At 50.2% G+C, this 25764-nt stretch overlaps 1 protein-coding gene across 4 annotated transcripts in view; it reads right to left on the bottom strand.

Moving 5' to 3' along the window:
• Trpm2 (transient receptor potential cation channel subfamily M member 2) overlaps nucleotides 1-25764 on the bottom strand; it is a 56597-nt gene that overhangs the window by 9636 nt on the left and 21197 nt on the right. For 3 of the 4 annotated variants that reach the window (XM_028767847.1, XM_028767848.1, XM_028767846.1), the window contains 18 exons: nucleotides 25435-25635; nucleotides 23657-23759; nucleotides 20795-20916; nucleotides 20232-20588; nucleotides 18011-18148; nucleotides 17368-17497; nucleotides 17015-17160; nucleotides 16090-16202; nucleotides 14853-15066; nucleotides 13127-13245; nucleotides 12396-12528; nucleotides 11790-11961; nucleotides 8165-8348; nucleotides 6192-6373; nucleotides 5825-5957; nucleotides 2100-2187; nucleotides 1231-1318; nucleotides 467-624 (listed from right to left, as the gene is read on the bottom strand). In XM_028767847.1, coding sequence (XP_028623680.1) covers nucleotides 467-624; nucleotides 1231-1318; nucleotides 2100-2187; nucleotides 5825-5957; nucleotides 6192-6373; nucleotides 8165-8348; nucleotides 11790-11961; nucleotides 12396-12528; nucleotides 13127-13245; nucleotides 14853-15066; nucleotides 16090-16202; nucleotides 17015-17160; nucleotides 17368-17497; nucleotides 18011-18148; nucleotides 20232-20588; nucleotides 20795-20916; nucleotides 23657-23759; nucleotides 25435-25635 — 2781 coding nt within the window. Of the gene's footprint in view, nucleotides 1-466; nucleotides 625-1230; nucleotides 1319-2099; nucleotides 2188-5824; nucleotides 5958-6191; nucleotides 6374-8164; nucleotides 8349-11789; nucleotides 11962-12395; nucleotides 12529-13126; nucleotides 13246-14852; nucleotides 15067-16089; nucleotides 16203-17014; nucleotides 17161-17367; nucleotides 17498-18010; nucleotides 18149-20231; nucleotides 20589-20794; nucleotides 20917-23656; nucleotides 23760-25434; nucleotides 25636-25764 lie in introns of those variants that run through there. The other variant, XM_028767849.1, reaches the window with a different exon arrangement.

Below are 25764 nucleotides of genomic sequence, written 5' to 3'. Positions count from 1 at the left end.
CGATGCCTCTACGGCCCTCTTAACTCCCCTCTCCATGCCCTGAATAAACTCTATTCTATACTAAACCATCGTGTGGCTGGTCGCTCAGGGGGAATGGATGCCTCGGCATGAGCCCACTGAGACACCCCCTTCCCCCATACCTCACCACACCTCCATAGAATATCCTCTATCTCTTTATCTTTTTATAAACACATCAGCTGGAGCATGTGAGAAGCTGCAGGAGCATATCCCTGGGCCGTGACTCCTTAAGGCCACCATACCTCACCAAACCTTCCACAGTTTGGCCGTACAGCCCATGTGACTTGTCCATGTGCCTTTCTTAGTTATCTCATCTGTCAAATGCTCAGATGACCAGAGAGGATGTCCAGGGGGTGGGTGGAGGCTACCATGAACATGAGAGGACCTCTTCTCCTCCCCCAGAGCCTAACACCTCCTGCTATGGCGTACATAAGAGAGATATACTCACCTCCCAGGGCACCTTCTCATTAGGCACAGGGAAGCGCATGATGCGGGCATTGGGGTAGAGGAGGTGGCGGGCGCTGATGTGGTAACCATCTCCTTGTTCCTCTACCTTCTTCCTGATACTCAGCTCAGCATCTGGTTCATCAAAGGCCCTTTGGGGTGCTTGAAAGAGTCACAAGTTTGAATGACAGTTCCAACAACCCCGCTTCCCACCCCAGGGATCCCAGCCATGGAAGGACAAAGGTCACCATCCCTTAGCAGATACCTGCCACTAAAGTCACCCTTAGATATCTCAATAGTGGGTTAACATCACCGGCTGCTACAGGGCTTGTCCAATTAATGGGAGGGGGCGTACATTTTTTCCCTAGAGGCTAGCCTCACCTAAGGAAGACCATGACCATTCATGTCCATTTCTTTACTGGCTGAACATTTAGGGAAGCAGGCTTTCATTTCTATGCCTTGATTGACATGGTAGCTTCAGTCACCCAGAACTGTTCCCTGCTCCCAACTTTGCAGCAGGATATAAAAAAGAAGTCAGGGAGGCCTGACATGCTGTCCCCAGAAGCCCAGTAACGTGTTCAAGCCAGGAGAGACCTGCTCAGCTCACAGGAGGAGGTAAGGGCTGTCTGCCTCCTGGGGCATGGGGACAGCTCCAGCCAAAGTCCTCCTTCAGCAAAGCCTCTGTAGCTGTCTCTCCTCCAAGCCCATCCCCCAGACTCAAAACCACACAGACTGTTGGAGACAGCTCCTGAGAGAACATATACTCACCCAGGGTCAGCGCACCTGCCCCCGAGCCAAAGCCACTGTCCTTCAGGGTTGTCACGATCCAATGCAAAGCCCTGGTCATCTGAGTCACCTGGATGGTATATCCCAGAAAAGGCTAGGTTGGCCTCCTTTGATCCACACTGCATGTGGTTTATGGCCTGGAGGTCTGGCCTCAATCCCCAAGTGGCCCAGGCATCCTGATGGACTATGCAGCTTTGGAGGAGAACTTGGGGGTTGAGCCTCTGGCCCCAAAGTTTAGATATAGTCCCAAAACATCAGTGTCTCAGGGGTGGTCTCAAGTGGAGAGAGGAGCCGTGTATACTCTGGGACCACCAGGGACGTACTGAATATGGGTGCCTCACAATTCAAATCTGAGGCTCCTTGTTAGAAGGCTTGGGTAGAATTTTTATTTTTATTTTTTTGGTTTGGTTTTTCGAGACAGGGTTTCTCTGTGTAGCCCTGGCTGTCCTGGAACTCACTCTGTAGACCAGGCTAGCCTCGAACTCTTGAACTCAGAAGTCCACCTGCCTCTGCCTCCCAAGTGCTGGGATTGGGCAGAATTTTTTTAGGGAATAAAATCTTCCAATAGATAATGATCTCTCTCTCTGTGTCTGTCTCTGTCTGCTCTGTCTCTCTGTCTCTATCTCTCTCTCCTCTCTCTTTCTCTCTTCCACCTCTCTCTCTTCTCTCTCTTCTCTCTCTTCTCTCTCTCTCTCTCTCTCTCTCTCTCCCTCTCCCTCCCTCCCCTACACTTTCCCTACTCCCTCTTACAAATATCTGTTCCTGCATCTTTTCCCAAAGTGCTTGGTCTCAGTGTCACCATACCACAACATAAAATTGCCCCACAAGGCCCCGACTTCCAACCTACCTACCTGTTCCTCCAGGGAGGCCAGCCTCTGCTCTGTGGAGCCTGACCTCTTCACACGGTCCATGTCCAGCAGATCCACCATGGTGTCCACTCTGAAAGAGGACAGATGGACAAATGAGACCCCAATTCCAGACAACCCCACCAAACCCAGCAGCCCGGGTGTGACCTCCCTTCGGCTCTCACTTCAATACTGTGTCTTGTCATTTGAAAGTATCTACAGCACACATCGGTATCATAAAATCAAACTGTTCCAGCACTCGGACAACCCAGGCTCACGTGGCCTAGCCCAATGGGCCATCAGAGGTGTCATCTGGAGGGGGTGATGGCATTTACAGCAGCCCACTTGTCTAGGTTTGCCTCGTGGTGCTGAGCTCTGAAAGCCACCTCAGATGACAAGGCTTTGGGGGACAGCTGAGCTGGTGCGTGTAATGCGGGGCAGTTGGGGAATGTTTAGTTTGAACCAGAAGACCCACTCCCCTCCATGACCAGCTGTGTTTATAGTTAAACCAATGGCAGGTCAACGCCGGCCTGCCTGCATGCATTCCTGCCTGCCTGCCTCCCTAGTTTTGCCCAGGGATTCCTTTGCTTCCTCCCACTTGCAGTGCCAACTGCTAGCAATATTCTTTTGTAATAAAGGGAGCCGCAGGGTGATATCTGTTCAGTGTTTCTGGGACGTGACCCAATTTAAACAGCCACTCAGGGAAGGGAAGCGAAGGACCACACTGTGTGTGATGATGTCTGCTTTCCCACACATTGTGTTGTTTCGGTCCACAAAAGACATTCTGGTACACTTGCGTCTTTTTTTTTTTTTATCTTCCCCAAGACAACCTTGTGAATATGTAAGAGTGATGCTTACAGCATATTTGAAATCCCATGATTCAATCACAGTGACACATAGAAACCACTGAGATTGACAGCAACCCCAAACTTCCAGGCAATCTCTGGAGGTGAGGGGCTGGGAATCAACTTAGCTCAGCAGGGTGACTCCCTGGGTCTCAGATCCCTCACAGTGCCCCCAGCGAGAAAGTGACCAGGCCTAGGTCCTTGCCAGGTCTCAGGGACTGCCTGTTCATCATTTCTTGTCTCTCTCTGCTTCGCAGAGCTTGCCTACTGTACGCATAGATTTCTAGACAATAAGCCAGAGGTTCTAAGATGTTACACCTTAGCAGGCTAGATATTACTGCCACTCCAGGCCCCATGCTAGAAACTGGACATCAGATCCATTCTGAGTGCCTGACAAGGAGGAAAATCTGGGATAAGGGCTGAGCGGGTACATGTGGTTGACTTCTTTAGGGCCAGCCTAGTTCCCTGAGGCAGGAGAGCACAAAATCAGGAGAGGCCCCCAAATTCAGGGTATACTGTTTACCAGTAGCAAACACTGGCCTGTTCTTCTTCTGTTCCTTTCTGAGTCTTTGTCGCCTCAATGGCAGTGATGAAGCAACACCTCCTTGTAAGAAGGGCTGGGTAGGGTAGGGGTGTAGGTCGTATTCTCAGTCAACAGCAAGCCTTTGACGCTGTGCCTGTCAGAACCTTCTTGCTGACTCTACTGACCCATGTAGGAGGAGCTAAGGTGGGAGGAGTAAGGAGAGGAAGAGGAGAAGTAAGGAAAGGAGGAGGAGAAGGAAGAGGAGGAGCTAGGAGAGACAGAGAGAAAGAGAGAGAGACAGACAGAGAAACAGAGAGAGAGAGAAACATGGAGGCAGATGTTTGCGTGTCTCTGGCAGTCAAAGGTAGTTGGTATATCTAGGTTGGGTATTGGGTTACACCTCTGATTGTATGGGCATCTTGTTATTGATCATTACCAAATTTATAAAGCCTTTGGGTAATCTAAGCATTAGCATCTCATTTGTACCGAGCCTGCGTGGATAGTGAGATGGTCTGGGCAATGTCCAGCCTTGCGGAGACAGTGTGGAAGATTGGCAGAGCCATCTCCCATGCTGGTGTCTCGTGGGTGGCAGGGCTGGTGTTTCTGGCTGGCCATTTCTAGCTGCGGATGACGTGGTCTCTGGCCACAGAACATGGTGGCTGAGCTAGGCAGAGCCGCCACAGCTTAGATAGTGGGATTCACTAGCAGCCGTTTTAAATAATTACTTCAACAGACCCAGCTTCAAGATCATCCTGCTGAGGGAGTGTTCAAACATAATCCCCATTTCAGAAGCTCCCTGGATACCACACAGCCCAGTATCTGGGCAGTGGGCACAACTACTGTTCAAAATCAAATGCAGGTAACAGCAGGTGCTGAGAGGCAGCATGGACCTGGGCACCTGCCCTTTAAAGACAATGAAAATGTAGTGTCAGCAAAGAACACAATGGCCCAGCTTGCTGCCGGCCAGCCAGGGCAAGATCCAAAGATCAAGGACCACACAGCATTCACTAACTCTCTGCCAGGCTCTGGGCTTTGGATGGGGGCCAATTACTGTGGGGACCCTGTAGGATTCTGTCCCAGCTCTCAAGAAGCTCATGGAGGGACAGCTGGATACTACACTGTGATGGTTCAAATAAAAAATGTCCTACCCGCCGGGCGGTGGTGGCGCACGCCTTTAATCCCAGCACTTGGGAGGCAGAGGCAGGCGGATTTCTGAGTTCGAGAGTTCGAGGCTAGCCTGGTCTACAGAGTGAGTTCCAGGACAGCCAGGGCTACACAGAGAAACCCTGTCTCGAAAAACCAAAAAAAAAAAAAAAAAAAAATGTCCTACTCCATGTCTTGGGCATTTGAATATTTGGTCCCTAGTAGATGGCCCTGTTTGGGAAGGGTTAGGTGGTCCATTCTTGCTAGAGGAAGTACGTCACAGGTAGATTTTGAGATGTGCTCTCTCTGCTTTGTGCTGGAAGTTCAAGACATGAGCTCTCCGCTTTGTGCTCCTGCTGAAATGCCTGCCACCCGCTGCCATGCTGTCCCCATTATTATGGACACAAACCTTCTGGACCCATAAGTCAAAATAAACTCTTTCTTCTGTAAGTTGCCTGGGTCGTGGTGTTTTATCACAGCTACTGGAAATTAACCAGTACCACTCCCAAGCCGTCAACTGATACATTCACCAACCAATGAGCTTACCTACAACTCTACCAATAAACCGCAAATGAGCCTGAGAAACCATCATCCAACACACCAGGCAACCTGTCAGCCAGCCTTCAGAATTACTTAAGGGTAAGGGCAGAGAGTATGGAAGCAGGGCTGACTCTTTAAGGCAACGGCAGTGAGGGCTGTTCTAAGCAGAGGGCGTTCCAAGGACTAACATCCAAGGATGTCATTGTACCCAAACTCAAACAAGTGGCACATTTTTGTCTAACTCTCCCAGAAGGGGTTGTGGTTGTTAGCTGGTTCATTGAGGTTCCTCGATGTTACTGTCATTGTCACTGTAACGACCAGCACTATCTGGAACAGAACCATCAATCTCAACACCATCATCTCCAACATTATCACTGTCACCAGCACTAACCACCAGCTCTAGTACCGTTGTCACCATGTCACATCAACACTGTCACCATTACCGCCCCTACCATCATCAGTACCATCATCATCATCATAATCACCATCACCACCATCACCACCTTCATCATCACAATCAAGTGACCTGTTTGCCTGTCTGGCCACAAGGATATCCAGTTTTCTCTCCCACAAGTTGAGCATAGGCCCTCCCCCATGGGACCACACTTAGGATGGCTTTGGAACTATGTGGCATGGCTTTAAGGGTGGCCCTCCCGGAGGATGGCTCTCGGCCTCTGTACTTCTCACTGATGTCCTGGATCTTCTGCTCTGGCCGCTGTTTGTGCTGGTACTGCTGGTTCTGCAGGTAGTTCTCCTTCAGGTAGAGCTCCCAGGACAGGAGGGCTGCCTCTTCGTTCTTCTCCAGCTTGTTCTCTGGAGACAGGAAAGGGTTAACAAGGACCTGATAATTCACCCAGAGCCCCATGGAAAGGGTCTATTGCTCCATCTCCAGGCCCAGGGAACTACCAGCTCGTGTCAGGTGCAGTGATAGCCCACCAGGATGAGAACTTAGCATGCCTACTGACTGTCCAGGGCTCTGTAAGAAACCTCACACTCACGCCTGCACCCAGAATAGTGGGACTGCAGTTTGGGGACAAGGGAACTCACTGAGCTGCTTGTGCCTCTTGGCAGGGATCTTCAGGACAATCCTCTTGATCAGGAGCTGCAGGTGGCTGAGAAGGATGAATGGGGGAGGGGCCGGGGGTCGGCCATGGTACTCCTCAATCAGGTCGTGGCGCTGGAACTTCCAGATCTGGTCTGTGTGTTCCTGCACCTCCTGGAAGGTATAGCTAGTGGGAGGCAGAGGTATCAGAATGTTTGTGGGATACAGCAGTCTAGCCTGGAATAGCAGAGGCAGGTGAGCAGAAAGCACACCAAACGCCGAGAGGCAGCCAGCTTCTGGGAGCAGGTGAGGAACAGGAAATCATCAGGATTTTAGATCTGTATTCAGGAATCAGGAATAAGCAATGACAGCATTGGGAAGGGGCTAGACAGAGCTAATGTGTGTATCTAGTGCTTTGGACAAGCATAAGATGGTGTCATGGGTACTTCAGGTACCCAAGTCTGACATGGAGACCCAGGAGCAGGGGAAGAGACATGTACCACTTTGTCAGATGGCTTTTCCTGTCTAAGGGACAGAGTTCTTCCTACTCCCTACCCATACCTCTTACCCTGACCTCAGATATAGTTAGCACGTGTGGTTCTTAAGGTTTAGAATACTCTAAAATGAAAGGGGCAGCCCCTGAACTCAGCTGGGAAGAAAAGAGTGCATGGCGCACACCACAACAGAAGGACTTCCAAAGGTCTCAGCCACCCAGAACCTGTCTGCTAAGACAGGAATCCAAGGGTTCAAGGGTTTTACTATGGACAGGTTGGACCTTCCATGGTTGAGCTGGTCCCTAGCAGAGTAGGAGAAGGATCCAGAGTCAGTGGACCAATGTAGCTGCTTATATTCTAATGCTAAGTGGGTCCCCAAAACTGTTTACATGAGAGCGTCTGCATGTAGCTTCTGGGAACCTGCCCCCAGTTGATTCTGGTTGATAAAGATGCCAGCAGCTAATGGCTGTGGAGGAGAGAGTCAGAGGCAGGATTTAGGGTTCCCGGGACTTGGGACTTGGAGGAGGAAGAGAGGAAAGAGAGACACTATGTCTGAGGAGTGTGCAGGAGAGAGAAGCAGAGACACCCTTGTAAAGGGACCATGAGAACGCAGCCCAGAGGGCTGCTCAACTGGGTCTAGAGCAGCCCAGATGGAACAGAGACTATGGAAGTAGTAACTGGGAACTATTGGAGGAAGGGAGAGGGAGATTCTAACAGCACAGAGGATAGGCAGTAGCCCAGCGACTGTGCTGCCTAAGGCACATTAAATATAAAGGCTGTGTGTGTGTGTGTGTGTGTGTGTGTGTGTGTGTGTGTTTCATTCAGGAACATAAACCATTGAAGTGGGTGTAGCGGCATATTTTCCCACAAGTTGGGAGGAGCTAAGGTGGGAGGAGTAAAGAGAGGAAGAGGAGACAGGAAGAGGAGGAGCTGGGGAGGCTGAGATGTAGGTGCCACGGATGACCACGCATGTACCGAGAGCAGTCCTGGCTAACAACTTATATCTAGGTTAGTTAACTGGTTAACACTTTTAATTGCGTGGGAATCTTGTTATTTGAGCATTACCAAACATATAAAGCCTTTGGATAATCTTTAAGCATTAGAGTCTCATTTCTACCGGGTGCCGTGCGGATGGCGGGATGGTCTGGGCTGAGCTCAGCCTTGAGGAGACAGCGTGGAAGATTGGCAGAGCCATCTCCCACGCTGGCGTCTCGTAGGTAACAGGGCCAGTGTCTCTGGCTGCATGAGCCGAGCAGCTGTGGCGTATTCTCAGGCCTAGGCTAGTCAGGAAGATGGCGGCTGATTAAGAACAAACCAGATTGAGCGCTGCCATTATAAAACAGACAGGGGCTTCTGGGCCCCTAGGAACGGTGACACAGACAGGATGGCATGCTGGCCCCACCCACTCCATCGGGTTGTCACGTGACTGCCTGCGCATGCGCCAGCCCAGGAGAGGCCTGCCCTGCACAGGAGCCCACACTCACTTGAACATGGCGATGAGTAAGTTAAGGAGCAGGATGTTTGCAAAGAGCAGGTAGAGGCAGAGCAGGGTGACCGTCAGCCACTCGGGGAAGGCAGGTGCCTGCCCTGTCCAGTCGCTCTCAGGACACTTTGGCTTGTAGGGGTCCGTGCCATTGGGGCTGCACTGGTCCATGCTGAAATTCACGCCTTTGGGGGAAACGGGAAGGGGCAACCAAAAACCATGCAGTCAGTTACCAAGACAACCAAAAACATAAATAAAGAATACAGTCAGTTACCGGGAACTGGGTGACAGGGACCTTGGTCATTGGGTCACTGAAGGTCCCTACAGGCTTGAACATCTGCATCCCAGGAGTTAGGGGCTGGGTCCAATGCCAGAGAAGAGGACCATCTGTACTGGGATATCCTCAAGCAGGAAGTGGACTGTTTAGGGGAGCTGAGAGCCTGGAGCCAGAGCTGTCTTCTAGGTTGGCACCCTGCACCCCAGGATGCACCTCTCTCTCTCCCCTCTCCCCCCCCCAGGACACTTCTCATGGCTACAGTCATCAGTGCATGGGTCTTGACCCTGAGAAGTTTAATTAGAAGGAAAAGATTTTAAGAGAAATAACTGGGCGGCAGAGAGGCAGCTCGGCAGGTTAGAGTACTGCCCTTCCAGGGGACCCAAGCGCAGTTCCCAGTACGAGCTCCAGGTGGCGCTCAATGGCTAGAACTCCAGCTCCTGGGGAATTAGACACTGCGGGCACTACTATCATGTGCACGTGCACACACACACACACACACACACACACATACACAAACACACGCTAAAAATAAACTAAAAAAATAATAGGAATAAAAAAATAAAAAGAGGGCTGGAGAGATGGCTCAGTGGTTAAGAGCACTGACTGTTCTGTCAGAGGTCCTGAGTTCAATTCCCAGGAACCACATGGTGGCTCATAACCATCTGTAATGTGATTCGATGCACTCTTCTAGTGTGTGTCTGAAGATAGCTGCAGTGTGTACTCATAGAAATAAAAAAATAAATAAATCTTTAAAAAAATAAAAATAAAAGAAAAATAACAGCAACACACACTAAAAAAGAATACCATACCCCTAGACTGAACTTAACAGCTTCAGACTTTCACAGGGAGCCAGGACAACTCAGTGGGGGATGCTTGACAACTAATGCTGCTGGGACAAGGGACAGTCACATGGGAAAGAATAATTGTTCCAAGCCCGGTGATGCATAGAGTGCCAGTCCTGGGGATGCAGAGGCAGGGGGTTCACTGACAGTTTCAGGGCTATGCAGTGAGACCTGCCTACCCACAGGGACTGAAGACACAGCACTGAATCCTCTTCGAGAGGATCTGAGTTCAATTCCCAGCATCCACATGGCAGCCACAACCATCTCTAACTCCGTTTCCGGGGAATCTGGTGCCTTCTTCTGGCCTCCCTGGACACTAAGCACACATAATGCACAGACATACATGCAAACAAAAGACCAATACATATAAAATAACAAAAGAAATACAAGAACAACCCTTATCTCACACACGGACGTGTGTAGATAAAGCAGACCCGTGGCTGCAGAGGGAGCCAGGACAGTGTCACCAATGGGGCGGGGCTGAATGCTAGTCTTTTGCAAATGGGTAGGAAGCCAACAGAATAATCAAAAGCTACAAACCCTCACAAGACAAACACACTCGTAAATCTTTTGAGTCTTGGGTTTGGCAGTGACTTCTCCACTGTGATACAGTGGAGATCTTTATAAATCAAGCTGCACCTCATTAAAATTCTATGTTTCAGAGAAAGCTGTCTTTTCATAAATAAAATAGAAAGACAAGCCCTGTCATAACAGTAAATGCTGCAAACTGGCCTTAGGATAAAAGTCTTAAAAGCCTCAATAATAAAAAATATAATGGAAGAGAGAAAATGAACACTAGACATAAATGGATATTTCTCCTAAGAAGTTGCACAAATAGTCCAGTAAGCAAGCATGTGGAAATAGGTCCACAGAAGCCATTAGAGAAATGTCAATCAAATCCACAAGAAGACACTGCCGACACCCACCCGACAGTCTCAAGTGTGAACGTGAAGAGACTGAAGCATGTATCCTCCGTGGAAGCAACTTGGCGTGTCAGCAGAGTTAACCACACCCACACGGGAGCACAGACACACGAGTTCACACCGGTAGCAGCCACAGTAGCCAAAAACCAGATCGAATGCAAGTGGTCCCTGCTTACGGATAACTAAAAGGTGTTCCATCCATGCCAAGAAATACAACTAACCGATAAACTTGAATGAAATGCTTGCTGATACCTGCTACCCCTGCCCCCGAGGAACCCTGAACATGGCACCGGGTGACAAAGCCAGATGAAGCCAACTTCACACCACCTTAGCTCTAGCTTGTGTGACATGTGTGACATGTCCCGATGTCCCAGAGGGTAAATGTGTGGGTGGCAGCGGAGGGGGGCTTTCTAGGACTGAGGGAGGAGGGCAGCGACTGTTGATGGGATGGTGTCTGAAGCTAGCGTCCGTAAGACACGGTTCATGTGTCCTGTGTGGACCTTCTGTGGGTAGCTGTGATGTGAGAAGTCTACCTGAAGGATGCTGGTTAAAACCAGCAACAACAAAATGAAATGCATATGGACTGGGGAATGGTAAAATACCTCCCTCACGGCATGAGGACGTGTGTTCAGAACACATGTTAAAAACCAGGTGTTATCTCTCACATTTTCAAAACCAGAGCCAAGGAGGAGACAGGTGGATCCCTGGGACCAGGCAAGTTCTAGCCCTCTGAGAGATCCTGTCTCAAAAAACTGAGGGACTGGAAAGATGGCTCAATTAGTTAAGAGTCCTTCCAGAGGACCTGGGTTCGATTCCCAACACCCACATAGATGCTCACAGCCGTGTGAAGACTCAAACACTCATACGTGTAGAATAGAAATGAAGGAAAACATAAAAATACAAGGTGAGTGGCTCCTACAAAATGACACCTGAAGTTGTCCTCTGACACCACACATGTGTACACACTTACACATGCACTCACACACACGTGCGCACCTACACACACACACATGCTCACATTCATACCTGTACATGCACACACGGGCTCACATACGAGCACAGATACACACACACACACATACATACACACAGACAAAACACACATGCACACACATACATACATACATACACACAGACAAAACACACATATGTACACACATATGCGTGTGCGCGCACACACACACATACATACACACAGACAAAACACACATATGCGCACACACATACACACACACACACAAAAGTCATCTTTCTGTCAGAGAGTAAGAAGTAATTTCTGACTATGGGGGTGAGGGAAAGAGGGATCAGGTGACTGTCAGCTGTGCCCCGTACATCTCTGGCATAGTTTAAATTCCTGTTCATATGCTTCTCATCAATGGGGAAATGCAGGTAGTGTTTACTGTCTGTTGAGAGCTATCACCATCCAAGGCAAGCTGACCCAATGGAGCCCCAGATTTTCCCAGTCCTTAGCCACACAGCCTGGCTGGAAGTGAACCCCATCCCCTCCTGCAACCTTGGACTCTTTGGGAATCCTAGGGAGCCCCCACCCTCTTGCCCCTTAGATACCCACAACCTGGCTCCTACCGTCAATATAGGTTGGGATCTGCCCAAAGATGGTGAGGTAAGAGTGGTAGACAACCCCACGGAAGATCCAGTCCACGCGGCTCTCATTGTGGATGAGGATGGCCTGCTTGGCCACGCCGAAGGACACCACCCACACCGCCAGGAGAAAGAGGAAGAAGAAGACGTCCTTCATCTGCAGAGAGAGAAACAACGGGCTGCACCCTGGATGCCCTCTCCCCGATATCACCTGGATACAGATGCAGGATGCTGGGGAATATCCCAGGGCTTTCATGCAACCCCACAGAGCACACTGTGCTCTTCATAGGGGGTACCCCAAGACATGGAATGGGATCAATGTTGACCTGAAGAATAAAGGGCTTGCATTCTGAACAGCAATGGGGTCCATGCTGGGGCTGTGAAATGAGAAATATGGAAGGCAGCCAGGAGAAGGCGGCATCCAGACAACAGCATGAGCGACATTCATAGATTCTGGGAATGAGGCAGAGGCGAGACCTAATACAAATGGTAAGCTCCGCCCCTTCCTACATTCTTCATGATGAGCACAGCTCTCAGCTTCCCTCTCAGTGGCCATGCGTTCCAGACAAGGTCAGGCCCTTGTGCTCTCACCATCCGCTTGACGATGATGATCTTGGGCCCCAGTGTCTTGCTAATCGTGAAGATGTGCATGAGACGGAGACAGAACATGATGAAGTCCAAAGACAGGATGATGCGCCCAGGGTACAGCGTCGCTGGGATGAGCCTGTAGGCAGGACACCACCTCAGGCTCTGCATGCCAGGAGGCAGAGGTTTCCAACACCTCTCCCTAGCTTGGGGTCCTTGGAGGTACAGGGCTCTGGAGGAGCCAGGCCTAAATACATCAAAGGCGAGGGTGACGTCGAGGGCAGATTATCTATAGAGAACTGAGTTGACTTCAGTAGAGTCTAAAAACTCAGGTACAAGGACATCCAAGAAATAACTGAGGAGCCTTGGTCATACCTGTCCCACTTCAAGAAGGGAGAGGGCCACCACGTCTCAGATACACAACTGTCATGAGTGGGGTGTAACCCAGCAGCAAGGGGCAAAGGGGAGACTTTGTATCTGAAAAGCTCAGACAAACAATATAACTGGTGGTCCCTGCATATGAGAGCAACCCAAGATTGATAAAGAGAAGTCACACACTTCAATACCATCTCTCCATCAGTGCCAAGGGCAAGCATGGTCTGGGCCATCCACAGACAGGCAAGAGTTGGGGGTTCAAAGATCACCTGTCGGGGGTCAAGCCAGCTCCCTGCCTTCTCTTAAACTGGCTGGGTTCAGGTGCCATGCAGGGAGAAGGAGGGGCCACCCTGGCTACTCACCGGCAGGTCAACCCTACTATGAAGAGCAGAATAGCCCCAACGTCCAGTTTGTTCCAGAAGTCACTGAAGTACAAGGACGCCATCTTCATCAGCCCGCAGCCATCAGGATCGTAGAATAGCTACTGAGGAGACCACAGTTAGGAGAGGCCCAACATCTCCATCAGTGCCATATAAGCAAAGCCCTTTGTGGAGAGATCTTGACTATGGTGGGGGCCAGCGGGACACAGGGTGGACCTCGGGACTCAACAAGTCCAACGAACAGCACGAATGGCGGTAAGTTCCTACCAGACTTCACTGCTAGTCTCCCATGGACCAGGGATGCTATTAAACCTGTGTGTACATGTGTGCGCATGAGCATGTGTGTGTGTGCGCGCGCATGCTCAAGAGAACCTTCCTCCCCGCTACCAGCAAAGGATCCCTCCCTCTGCGCGCGTGCGCAGGCGCAGGCACCATGCTCAAGAGAACCTCCCTCCTTCCCACCAGCACCTCCCACAAGTATCTTTGCTCTATCCAGAATGGTGCCTGCTTTCTGAGACAGCCCAGAAACGGGGAGCCTGGAAGAGACCCCAGGATCCTTACACAGTCTGCCTGGCGGTAATCCTCACACTTTTCTGGTACGGCACCCCCAACAAAGGCATGTCTTTTCCCTAGGCCTGAGGGACAGATTCTAAGACACACAGCCCTCTATCTTGGGGCTGCTGGGTGACGTGAGTTCAGGGGACACAGAAGCTCTGATCCTCATAGAGGGTCTCCCTACGGAGGCTGAGGAGGCCCAAACTTTCAGACCCTCAACATGGCTCTTGCCTCATCCAGCTCCAGCCCCACAGTTCCTTCTTGGGGTCTCCTCTTTCTTCTTTGAGTCTCCCAACAGGAAGTTGACCACCCAATATAATCTGGTACCACAAGGATACAGTGGGACCCTAACTGAGTGAAGAGTTAGTCTGTTCAGTGGTCATGAAGGCCTTTATTCTAGAAGGTGACCTCAAGTCCCTGGACTATCCAGCCTCCCAGTAGCATCCTCTTTATCAGGAGTGGGAGCTAGTCCAGGTGGTCATATAGGACTCACGTCACTCAGGACTAGTTTGACTCTAAAGGGACTAGAGACAGATCAGCCATGAGGACAGAGTCACGTCTGTGTGACTGGCCCCCAGTGCAAACCCTGGACCCTGTAGCCTGCAGAAGATGCTTGAATGACACTGGCCCTGAATGTCATTACACATCCTAGCAGGGAGCATCAAGTTCTGCCTCTGCCCCAGGAAAGAGACCTCTGGATACTCTGATGCAGCAGTCCTTGGGTGGACCGGTACCTCTGTGTTTGGCACGTTTTATTCTAAACCCTTTATGTGGAGTGACCCATAACGACATCCATGGCTCTCCGTCAGCCCAAGTCTTTTGCAAATGATCACACAGAACCCCACAGCTGGCACTGTGGGGAGACACGCCTACTCATAGGTGACCATAGAATGTGATTAGGCAAGTGGGAGACCTTGGGCCACCCAGAACCAGCTCAACCTCTGGTAGCACTGGAAACTGAGGTCAGTCATGAGTGGTTTGCCTTGGAAAGGTCCAGAAGCCCAGCCTCAGACAAGGCAGCCAGGCCATAGAGGCAAAGCTCCCAAGTGGAGGGTTAGGTACCTGCCTCCTGGGGTTCTGCCCAGCAACCTGGGGCAGGGAGTTGGGTAAGGCTCGGTTGTTAACAGACTCTTGATGTGAGAGCAATGAGTACCTGCCGTGTCTCTTCGCACACCAGGGAGAAGAGCCACAGGTAGATGAGGCACTCGCACCAGGATGGTGACGGCTGGAAGTCCACCATGAGCACATAGGCAAACAGGCAGAGAAAGGCAAAGTAGGAGATGATATTCAGATGGAAGATGACCACGGGCGCGTTGAAGAAGGCACGGACCCGGGCTGGGCGGCACAGTGCCTGCAGTCTCTTTTCTCTGTAGGAGAAGACACATCAGGTGACTGTGACATCCCACAGACTTTGATCCCCGGGATCCCCACTCACCCTTGCTCGAGGGGCAAATGTACTGAGAAAAGATCAGCTCTCCTGATACTCAAGGTCACTTAGCAGTTATAGACAGGCCAGCAAGACAGCCTTGACAGTAAAGACCCTAAAACTTGAATAGGCCCAAAAGGTTTCTCTATACATTGAATCTCTATACATCCTGTGGACCTCACAGCCTCTATCCAGGGCCATGCTTAGTTGTGAGCCTGACCTGGGTTAGGTGCCCTCACAAATCAGGACCAGCTACCATTACTGCCTTAAGGGTCAGTCTAACAGGGTGACCAAGACCTGTGCGCTAATGTGCAGCTTTGTCACAGTTGCTATTGGAAACACAGGCTCAGCTCTGTTCAGCTCAGCCCTGTTCCTCTCAGGGAAGGAGAAGACACTACAAAGGTCGCACAGTGATGCCCATGACCCCGGGCAGGATGAGATTGACTTCTGGTCTTCCTAGGTTTGTGCAGGGTGGGAATCCAGAAGGCAGGGCAGACTGAGACTGCTCCTCAGTGCCTCAGTTTCCCCTAGGACACATTTCCATCAATCAGGCTGTGAGAGGGTGACGGACCATGTGATCTCTGTCTATGAGAGAGCTTCCCACTGGCCACCCGGGCTGGGGCTTGGTATCTGTCCCTGAACTCCCAGGGAGAACCCAGCGGCACTGTCTACCAAAACAAAGATGACATCTTAACAAGAGTCCATGTGCTCTAAGGTAACCACAAGTGAAGCATAGCCAGGCCTGGTCTTCAGTCTTCCATCCAGTCTGGCTGGAAGACCAAGGCTACGCTCATCTACTCCAGGCTTCCTGTTGCCATGGAGCTGAGGTCAAGCGACAGACTCATCAGCACCACCACCATCCAGTATCCAGCAGAAAACTCAGTGCATTGAAGTTTGACCTAATGTGGTACCATTGGTTGTACTCCTCCATTTCCTGTACATTCTAGGGGTCCCTCCTCCTCACCTGAAAGAGATGAGGCCGGTGAAGAGCAGCGGGAAGGCCAGCATGCACAGGATAATCCTCCACAGACCATTGTCCACACATAGCTGGCCCCACCATACCTTGGTTAAGAAAGCCTGTAGACAGGGTGGGGTCTCAGGACAGTGGGTACCCAGAGGCCTGACCCTAACCCACCCAAGACCCCAACCACCCAAGGATAAGCAATGGTCACATCCTTATAACCACAGTGCTCTGAACCCCTGACCGCAGGTGTCCAGCGTGACAGGTACCCCACTGTCAGCCAGCAGAGGAATGGGGGCTGGGGTGATTGGAGGCAGGCCACTGTGCATGGTGGAGAAGCAGAACTTATTACATGGGCTCTGACTTCCCTCCTGCCTGCCATCCCTCCTCCAGCTGCAGGATTCCCGATCTCTGCAAGGTCCCAAGAGCATCCAATCCCAGGCAGTCATAAGTAGACCCTTTTCAGTTCCATGGGCCAGGTTGGATTCCTCCCTGGGTATCCCCAGTCTCTGCACAGCCCAGGACACATGGATTTCTATAGTCATGATCACAGAACAAGCCTGTGCTCTAAGAATAGCCAATCAATAAAGGACTATGTCCTCTGGTCCTTAAGGTCCCATGAAGGCTACGCTGTCCCCCTGTTCTTCCTGAGACCCCCCCCTTAGGTGACACGGGCTCTTGGAAACTACACTGAGGCCACCTGACATTTGAACTGCTGCCTCCGGGGCCACCAGCCACATACTTTGCTGTGTGCCAGTTTGCCCATCCCCAAACCAGGAGACAAGTGCCTGTCCATCCACCTATGGCTAAATATCAGGCAGTCTCCCAGTCATCAAAGAGTTGCATTGCTGGGAACAGCCATGTCATCGGAGTCAGAGCTGTGACCACCTAAGCATCTGGCTCTGGAAGCAGGCCCTCGGGGAATAACCTGGATGCCTCCGTGAGATACGAATTTCATGTCCTTGGCCTCTAAGGCCAGCTGCAGGCAGGTGGTCTTCCCCCAGGCCTCAGACACACGGACAAGCAGCTTCTGGGCTCTTTCCTCATCCTTCCTGTAACACTCAGTGAAGACACCTGAGGAGAAGAGGAAGACATACTCAGCGCCTGGGGACAATCAGAGAGCAGGCCCTTCAAGTGATACCCGCAGCAAAGGCAAGGCTAATATATCAGTACTGTCCCGAAACATCTAGATCATGGACAAGGACTCTAATCAACAACATCAGAGCTGACATGCAGAGACAAAGATGCCAGTGACAGTGCAGGTGGCCCCAGGAGGCTTACCTATAGCTCTGTGTTCAAATTCATCCGCCAGTGCCAGCATCTCCTCAGAGCTGTCTGTATCTTCCTCCTCCTTGGACAGCTCCTTCAGGATCTTGCTACAGGCCAATGCTGCGGCGATACAGTCTTGGCTCTGGGACACAAGGACACTGTGAGGACCCACAGGACTAGCTACGTTTACCCACCCTGCTCCGAGAAACCTATGCTAGTGAACGGAGCTACTTAGAATCCCAAGTTTGTGTGGGCCCTGTTCATATAAACAGCTTGAGTCATGTCACATTAGCACATAACTTCTGATGGCGGCCTCTTGCACAGACCCATGGGTATTGTGTACTTGTTTGTCCAATAGGTATAACTAACAGGGACCCAGGCAAGTCATAGAGAACAACACTACCTACATCATAAGCCCTGGAACTAACCATAACAGATTGCTTACAGGGCCTTTATCTCTCCTTCATTTTCTTTCTGTCTTTAAGAATTATTTTTTCCACCAGAGTTTCTTGTTTCTCACTTTTAGGTGCCCCAAGCCTCTCTGGCTTAGAGATCGTAACTGTGCTGCACAGCCGTGAGCTGTGATTTGCTGTGGGAAGCGAGCCTCTGACTCAGACCACCAGTCTAAATATTGCAACTAAGCCAGGCCTGGTACCTGAGCCCAGATGATGCCCGCCAGCTCCCTGTGGTTCTGAATGATGGCCCAAATGAGAAGATCTCGGACTGGGTCAATGGTGAAGGTAACATGGCCTGTTGATCGCTTATAGAGGGACCGGAGGCTCACTCCCTGCACCTGAAAGGCAAAGAACAATCTATGTCCCAAAGACATTCCCAGCATCAGACCCCAAGATGGTGGGCAGTGTGTGTCCTCTCTTGTGATGTCACAGAGAGAGGGCACACATCACTCTTGGAATGTAATTAAATGATTTACTAGGGGCCTGAGGAAATGGATCAGTGGATAAAGAGCTTCCCATATAAGCCTGAGGAGGTTAGTTCAGATCCTCACAGCCCACGTGGGAAGAAAAGTGTGCAAGCATGCTGGTGTTTGAGTAGCAGAGACAGGAGGCCTCCCAGAGTTGGCCAGTCAGGCTAGCTGAAACAGCAAACTACAGAATCAGTAAGAGACCCTGTCTTCAAAATTAGGTGGTAGCAATCGGTGAAGATACCCAACATCAACCTCCATGTACAGACACACACAGGTCCAAATGCATATACAACACACACGCATACATGCATGCACACACATGTACTCCAATTCACCAGACTCAAGCCATAAACAGAAAAGAAGCATGAAGTCCTCCTGATGTCGACCCCAGCTAAAGTGCAAGTGTAAATGCTACACCTCCCTTGACAAGACACATGGTGCTTCCTGTCAGTCCAGGCACATAGTGAGACTTGGGGCTCGGGGGGTAGAGGGAAGGTGCTCTCCCTGAGAATCCTGTCTTCCCAGCTTTAGAATGGGGGTATTACAAGCAAACTGAGCCCCTCTAAAGGTGCTATGTCGAAGCCTAAATCTGCAACGTGGAACTTCAAAGACAAGACATCTCGGCAATTTGTCCTGGCTGATGGGATACGGAACCACCTAAAGGACAGACCTCTGGTTTGCCCCATCTCCCCATGTTGGGTCACCTTCCAGGCATGCCAAGCCCCTCTGTGACAGGTGGACCACAGCATAAGTCACAATAGAAGAAGATACAGGGCTCTAAAAAGCATTCATCTATAGTAACATGCAAAGCAGAATTCCAAAAGCCAACACACACACACACATACATACACACACATATACACACAGATACACAAAGACACACAATACACACATACATGCACATACAGACAGACACACATACAAACACATACATACAGACATACACACAGACACATACATGTACAAACATGCACACACACACACAAACACACACATACACACAGACACATACACACATCAACATGGGTGTGCCTTTGGGGTTTAAGTGAACGCACGTGGCACCATTGCACGAGCCACAGGCTGAGTGAAAAAAGAAAAGTGAGCTGATCCCTAGCGTTCATCTCTGTCTTTGCTTCCTGAGTGGAGGTGCCAGGTGACCTGCTGCCTCAGGATCCTGCCGGCATGACTTCACCAAGATGTGCCCTGGAACTGAGTCAAAATAAAGTCTTCCTCCCAAAACTTCTTTTTGTGGGGAGGAGGGGAGGTCAGGTATTTGGTTTCAATGAGGAGGGAAAATAACAACTATAGATGTTTCCAGAGGTAATTAAGTCAAAACGAGGTTATTCTAGAGCCTTTGGGGTTTAAGTGAGGAGGGTATTTCCAACCATTTTCCCATATAAAGATTCAGCAAGACTCCCCTCCTGCAGGACAGGGAGAGAGGTCTGTCTCTGCAGGAACCAGCCCTGTCGCTGTCCTCAGACCTCAGCCTCCATTACTATGTGAAAATAGTTTTTTTGTTATTGTTTAAGGTCTGTATTTCAAATCACCCACACCTTCGAGGACAGAGTGCAGAGTCCATTGTTTTGGGCTCGTTTGTATGGCCAACTGATTGTGCTTTTTTTCTCTCTCTCTCTTTTCTCTCTCCCTTTCTTTCTTTGAGACTACCTCCGTGGACTACCTCATCCTGTAGCCCAGGCTGGCCTTGAACTCTTCCTCTTCCTACCTCAGCCTCCTGAGGGCTGAAATTATAGGCATCCCCCACCCCCCCACTCCTCCCCCGCACCCCCTACACACCTAGCAGTTCATTTTCTAATGACTGTAAGCGCTCACAACCCAGCTGGGGACACAGTGGCCATCCACCAGGAAGCCAGACATTGCACATGACCAGCCTATCCCTGCACCGCCGACACCAGCATCCAGCATCACTAACGCCCACATTCCCAGCACTCACGTTCAGCTTGATGTGTGGCATGGGCAGCGAAAGCCGTGGCCGACCGTCAGTGTACCGGGGCCGGGGGTACAGCAGCTGCGTGGAGTCCCCCAGGAGTTCACGCAGCACCTGGGCCACGTGGTGCATGTGCAGCCGGGGTTTCGTGGGTGTGTAGGTTAAGCGCTCGTGTTCTTCGGCCAGCACCTTCTGCAGCTTGCTGTGGAAGAGGCAGGATGGCTCCAGGTTCTCGTACAGGCAGAGAAGGGTATCCCAAGTGACAAACTCCTTCAGCCTCACCCCATTCTCCAGGAAGAGTCTCACGAACTCAGGCTTGTTGGAGATGAGGGCAGCGGTCATCATGGGATGCAGATCTGCAGGCTGAGAGGGAGCACTGTTCAGTGATGCTCACACTAAGTCAGCGCCTCCCGGAACTCTGAGCTCAGGCCCCTAGGAGAAGCTGGTGGGATATCTGTCCTGAAGGATGGAGCCCTGGTCAAAGTCCCAAGGCAGAGCTGGAACCCTGCAGAAACGCACACCACCCCCATTTGCACACGACACACCCCCATTTGCACACGATACCCCACCTTCCACTGCCATTCGTCGGTGAAGATCTCACTGCGAGCGATGTCCACTCGGTTCCAGGCCACGGCCAGCTTCAGCTGATGGTCCCAGTTCTCGTGGCCGAAGTGGTCTTGGCTTCGAGAGGCTGTGGGTGACAGTGTGTGTCAGGTACCTCTACCTGAGGCTTGGTTGGTGCCAGGCTCAGGAGTTGTCCAGGAATTCTAGTTCCCATAAAGACTTCAAGGCGAACTCATAGCTCAGGGCTGACACCCACCTTGAGAAGCACATTTAATCACTGTTAGGCTCAGAGAATCTCAGGGCAAACTTTACACACACAGACACACAATACACACATACATGCACACACAGATACACAAACACACACATGCACACACACACAAACACACACATACACTCACATACACACAAACATGCACACACATACACACACATACACTCACATACACACAGATATATCCACACACAAACATGCACACACATACACACAGGCACACACAGACACACAAACACACATGCGCACACACACACAAACACACACATACACTCACAGACAAACACACAGAGATATCCACACACAAACATACACAGGCACACACACAAACACACACATATACACACAGACACACACACAAACACAGACACACACAGACACACACACATACACACACAGACACATACAGACACAAATAGACATACACACAAACACACACAGACACATACACACACATACACACACAAACATGCACACATACAAACACACACAAACACAAACATACTCACACACACACACGCCACCTTCATCTCCATTCTGCAGCAGCCATACCACCCAAATTCTCAGGAATGCATATCAGCCAAACATTCCTAAGCCTGTTCTCTGCCTTAACTGTGTGTGTGTGTGTGTGTGTGTGTGTGTGTGTGTGTGTGTGTGTTTTGGAGATCAGAACTCAGGTCCACAAGCCCATAGATTTCTATTTGGAGAAAAACAAAAACAGTTTCGCCTCCCTCACACCACACAATAGGGTGCTGAGACAGACTGGGTGTATAAAGTTACATCAGTGACAGTCAGCACCCTTGAGGCAGGCAGAGTTCTGAGCCTGGACACAGAGAACACAAACTACAGAGGGGAGGCTCATAAACCATGAGAGCTAATCCCTCTATTCTTCAAAGCCACTTGAAGAAAATGTGGCTGCAACCCACAAACCAAGGAACGACTTTCCACTTCAAACGTCGGACAGAGAACTCATATCAGTCGCCAAGGGGGAGAGAAAATGACAACAGAGGCCATGAAACATTCTCCACGCCACAGGAAATACACCAGGAAAAACCATACTGAAACCACACTGAGACTCTGTATCTGTCCAGGCCGGTCCCCAGCCCCCTATTATGTAGTACTTTTTTCCAGCTGAAACCTCCTTCCTGGAAGGAAACTCAGTAAGACTCAGGAAGTCCCTGAAACTCACCAAACTCACAAGGCCCATTACTTCCCAGGATTATATAAGCAATAAAGGAATGCTGAGACAAGGAGATGTTTCCACCCATGCAGCTGCCTGCAAGTGGTACAAAGAGTCCCAGAGATGCATTTTCCTGAGTCGTCACCCATACTGGAGTAGCCTTTCAGTGATGATGCCCCTGCCTCTGAGTCATCCATGCTCCTGTGAGTACATTCTCACCCACACTCGTCTAAGTAACCTCAATCAACTCATTGGTTTACCAAATTGGAGTTTGGTAGTAGTGTTACTTTGATCTGTCATTGGTTCCCTATCTGAGGTGAGCAGATGGTTTGTTGATGTCTCCCCAGGAATGCTTCCCTGGCCCTTCCTCACCCACTCTGGTGGCTCCACCTCTTTCTCTATGCTTATCTACTCTAAGTCCCTCTTATAAACGGAGTTTGCCATAGTGACGTCTTGTAAGCTCCCTCGAAGGCTACCCAGGTTAATCTTCAAAGTATTATATAGCCCAGCCTGACCTTGAACTTGGCAATGAATCTTTTGCTTCAGGCTCTTAAGTTCTGGGATTGGAAGCATGACCCCTGAGACCTGGCTTAGAATACTAACCTTTCGACTAGTAACTGTTACTGTCTTAACCTCCTATGTGTTAAAGAAAACAAATGTTGCAATTATAAGTGTTACACTGACTTTAACGTTTTTTTGACTGCCTACTGACTCTAACGTTTTTTTGACTGCCTGTGAATTTCCCTGTTCCTGATCTTTACTTCTTCACATGGCTCTGAATTGCCATCTATGGAATAAATAGTAACTTTCAGTTCTCCCTGCTGGCCCCCTGACCATTTCTTGTAACTCCGGTCTAGTGGTTACAAATTTCCTATGTTCTTGTTTATTTCTGTAACTTTGCAGCCCTCTACTTTCCACTTTCTAAAGTCTCTAATTAGAAATCTGCCCATTATCTTTTTTAATATTTATTTATTTTATGTATATGAGTACACTGTAGCTGTCTTCAGACACACCAGAAGAGGACATCGGATCCCATTACAGATGGTTGTGAGCCACCATGTGGTTGCTGGGAATTGAACTCGGGACCTCTGGAAGAGCAGTCAGTGCTCTTAACCGCTGAGCCATCTCTCCAGCCCCTGCATAGTATCTTATTGAGACTCCTTTGTATGTGATAACAGTCACTTCACTTTGTTGTTCTCAAGATTTGTCGCCTCTGAAAAGTTTAAGCGTAATGGGATAGGTGTGGGTGACTGACTTCAACTCACTGGGTGTTGGCTGTGTTTCTTGGGTGACAGGGGTGTGCAGGGCATGGCAGGGCAGCTACTACACCTGACTGAGATGCTGACGCTCATCCTGATCCCACATGTTCTGGTCTCTCCCCCTCCCTCTCCCCCCGCCCGACCCTAGCCTCACCTTTCAGTAACGCCTGCAGAATGGCCACATCCACATCCTGCTGACCGTCCTTGCCTTCCCTGAAGATTGTCAGCAGCTGCCGCCTCCGGACAATATCTTGGATCTGCAGTGAATGGATTTTAGTGAGATTTGGGGCTGGAGATACTCTGTCTCCTTGAAGATCAAAAGAAATCAAGGGCCATATGTCCCAGTCTGGGCATGTGCAGGCACAGTGAGAGTACTTGCCAACAAGCCTGATGATGACCTGACTTCAATCTCCTAGGACCCATACAGTAGAAGGAAAACCTGACTCACACAAAGTATCCTCTGATATCTATAATGTGTGCATTGTGGCACCAGCATGTAAGCATGAAACCACACACACACACATACACACACACAACTAAATGTAACAAAAATACTTTTGGCTAAAGAGAGAGATTAAATTCAGTTCTCTGAATTGCCTGAATAATTTATAATGCTGCTGAGAAAAGGCTCCTGGCCTGCCCAACAGCTCATAGCATACCCAACAGGGAAGCAAAGGTCTTCCTGACTGGGGAGGCTGGGGGGAGGGAGGATAAGGGAAGGAGATGAGGAGCTCACAGAACTCATGTTGTTTCCTTACTGGATAATCCTACAGAGTAATGTCTTAGTGAGGGTTTTACTGCTGTGAACAGACACCATGACCAAGGCAAGTCTTATAAGGATAACATTTAATTGGGGCTGGCTTACAGGTTCAAAGGTTCAGTCCAGTATCATCAAGGCAGGAGCATGGCAGCATCCAGGCAGGCATGGTGCAGGAGGAGCTGAGAGTTCTACATCTTCATCTGAAGGCTGCTAGTGGAAGACTGACTTCCAGGCAGCTGGGATGAGGGTCTTAAAGCCCACACCCACAAGGCCACACCTACTCCAACAAGGCCACACCTCCTAATAGTGCCACTCCCTGGGCTGAGCATATACAAACCATCACACCATCCACACCAAACAAGGCTACTCTGAGTCCTCGGCAAATTTAAAATGCTTCCCTAAGCTATCCAGTCAGAGAGCTCCTGGTTTCCCAATGTTCAGAAGTCCAAGCCCCGCCATGACTCCGGTGTAGCTAGCTCCAGATGTCCCTGTGGCCTATGGCTGGTGGGACCTAAACTCAGCTTGACTGGAGCCTAGCACTGCTCCCACTCACCCCAAGAAGCTCCAAGAAGCTCACTTAGTAAGTAAACCTCTGAGTGTGAGCTCAGAGCTCTGAGACTCAGCCTGCCTTGCAGGGGATAAACCAAAAGTGTAGACACTTGCTACACATTCGGCATTCGTTTGGTGGCTCCACAGGTCTCATCAGGGCACCACCCCAAAACCCAGCATCTGGACTGTGGAGCTGGGTACCTCTGAGGTCACTCCTTAGTGCTCTTATGAGGAGACAAGGTTGGACCACTCACTGCTGTGGCCAGTAAGCTCCTCAGGCATCTCAGGCAAGGTCCATCCTGTGCTTCCTGGCCCTCTTCAAGTACCACATCCCTTTATTCCCACAGACTCTGGGTCCCAGAACAGCACTCTCAAGGTGAAGTGTCCCAGAGGGTCCCTAGCATTCTACAAATAGAGTTCAGAACCCAGTTCTCCTTTGGCATACTGTCTGTCACATGCTTCAAACTCGCAGTGCCCAACCAGGTCACCTCTCCTCTTCTGGGGCTCAGAGCCCCCTCACCATCTGCAAATCCAGTCATGCACCCACTCTGATCCATTTCGGGTCTCTGGAGTCCTGGTGTGTCTGAGAGTCAGCCTGGTGACCACATGCATATGACCCTCACCTTTTTGGTCCATTCCACGATCTGGTTTTCTGTGAAAGTCTCAAACATCTCTTGGAAGAAGATGCTGAGCTTCTGCTGGATTAGGGAGATGGTGATCTCAGAGACAGGCAGAGCAGCCACCTGAGCGATGACATCAGCCACTCGGCCGGAGCCCTCCACTATCACGCAGGGCGTGCCATTGTTGATGGCGTTGTAGATGGTCTGCAAAACCGGAACCAAGTGTGAGCTGGCCAGAATCCTCACCCAGGTCTCACAAATTTAGAATAGAACGTTATTCTCTCTCTCTTTCTTTCTTTCTTTCTTTCTTTCTTTCTTTCTTTCTTTCTTTCT

The sequence above is a fragment of the Grammomys surdaster genome, unplaced genomic scaffold (assembly GCF_004785775.1).
Source record: "Grammomys surdaster isolate TR1022 unplaced genomic scaffold, NIH_TR_1.0 183, whole genome shotgun sequence".
NCBI classification, from domain to species: Eukaryota; Metazoa; Chordata; class Mammalia; order Rodentia; family Muridae; genus Grammomys; species Grammomys surdaster.
This window is presented reverse-complemented; position numbering and strand designations above follow the sequence as displayed.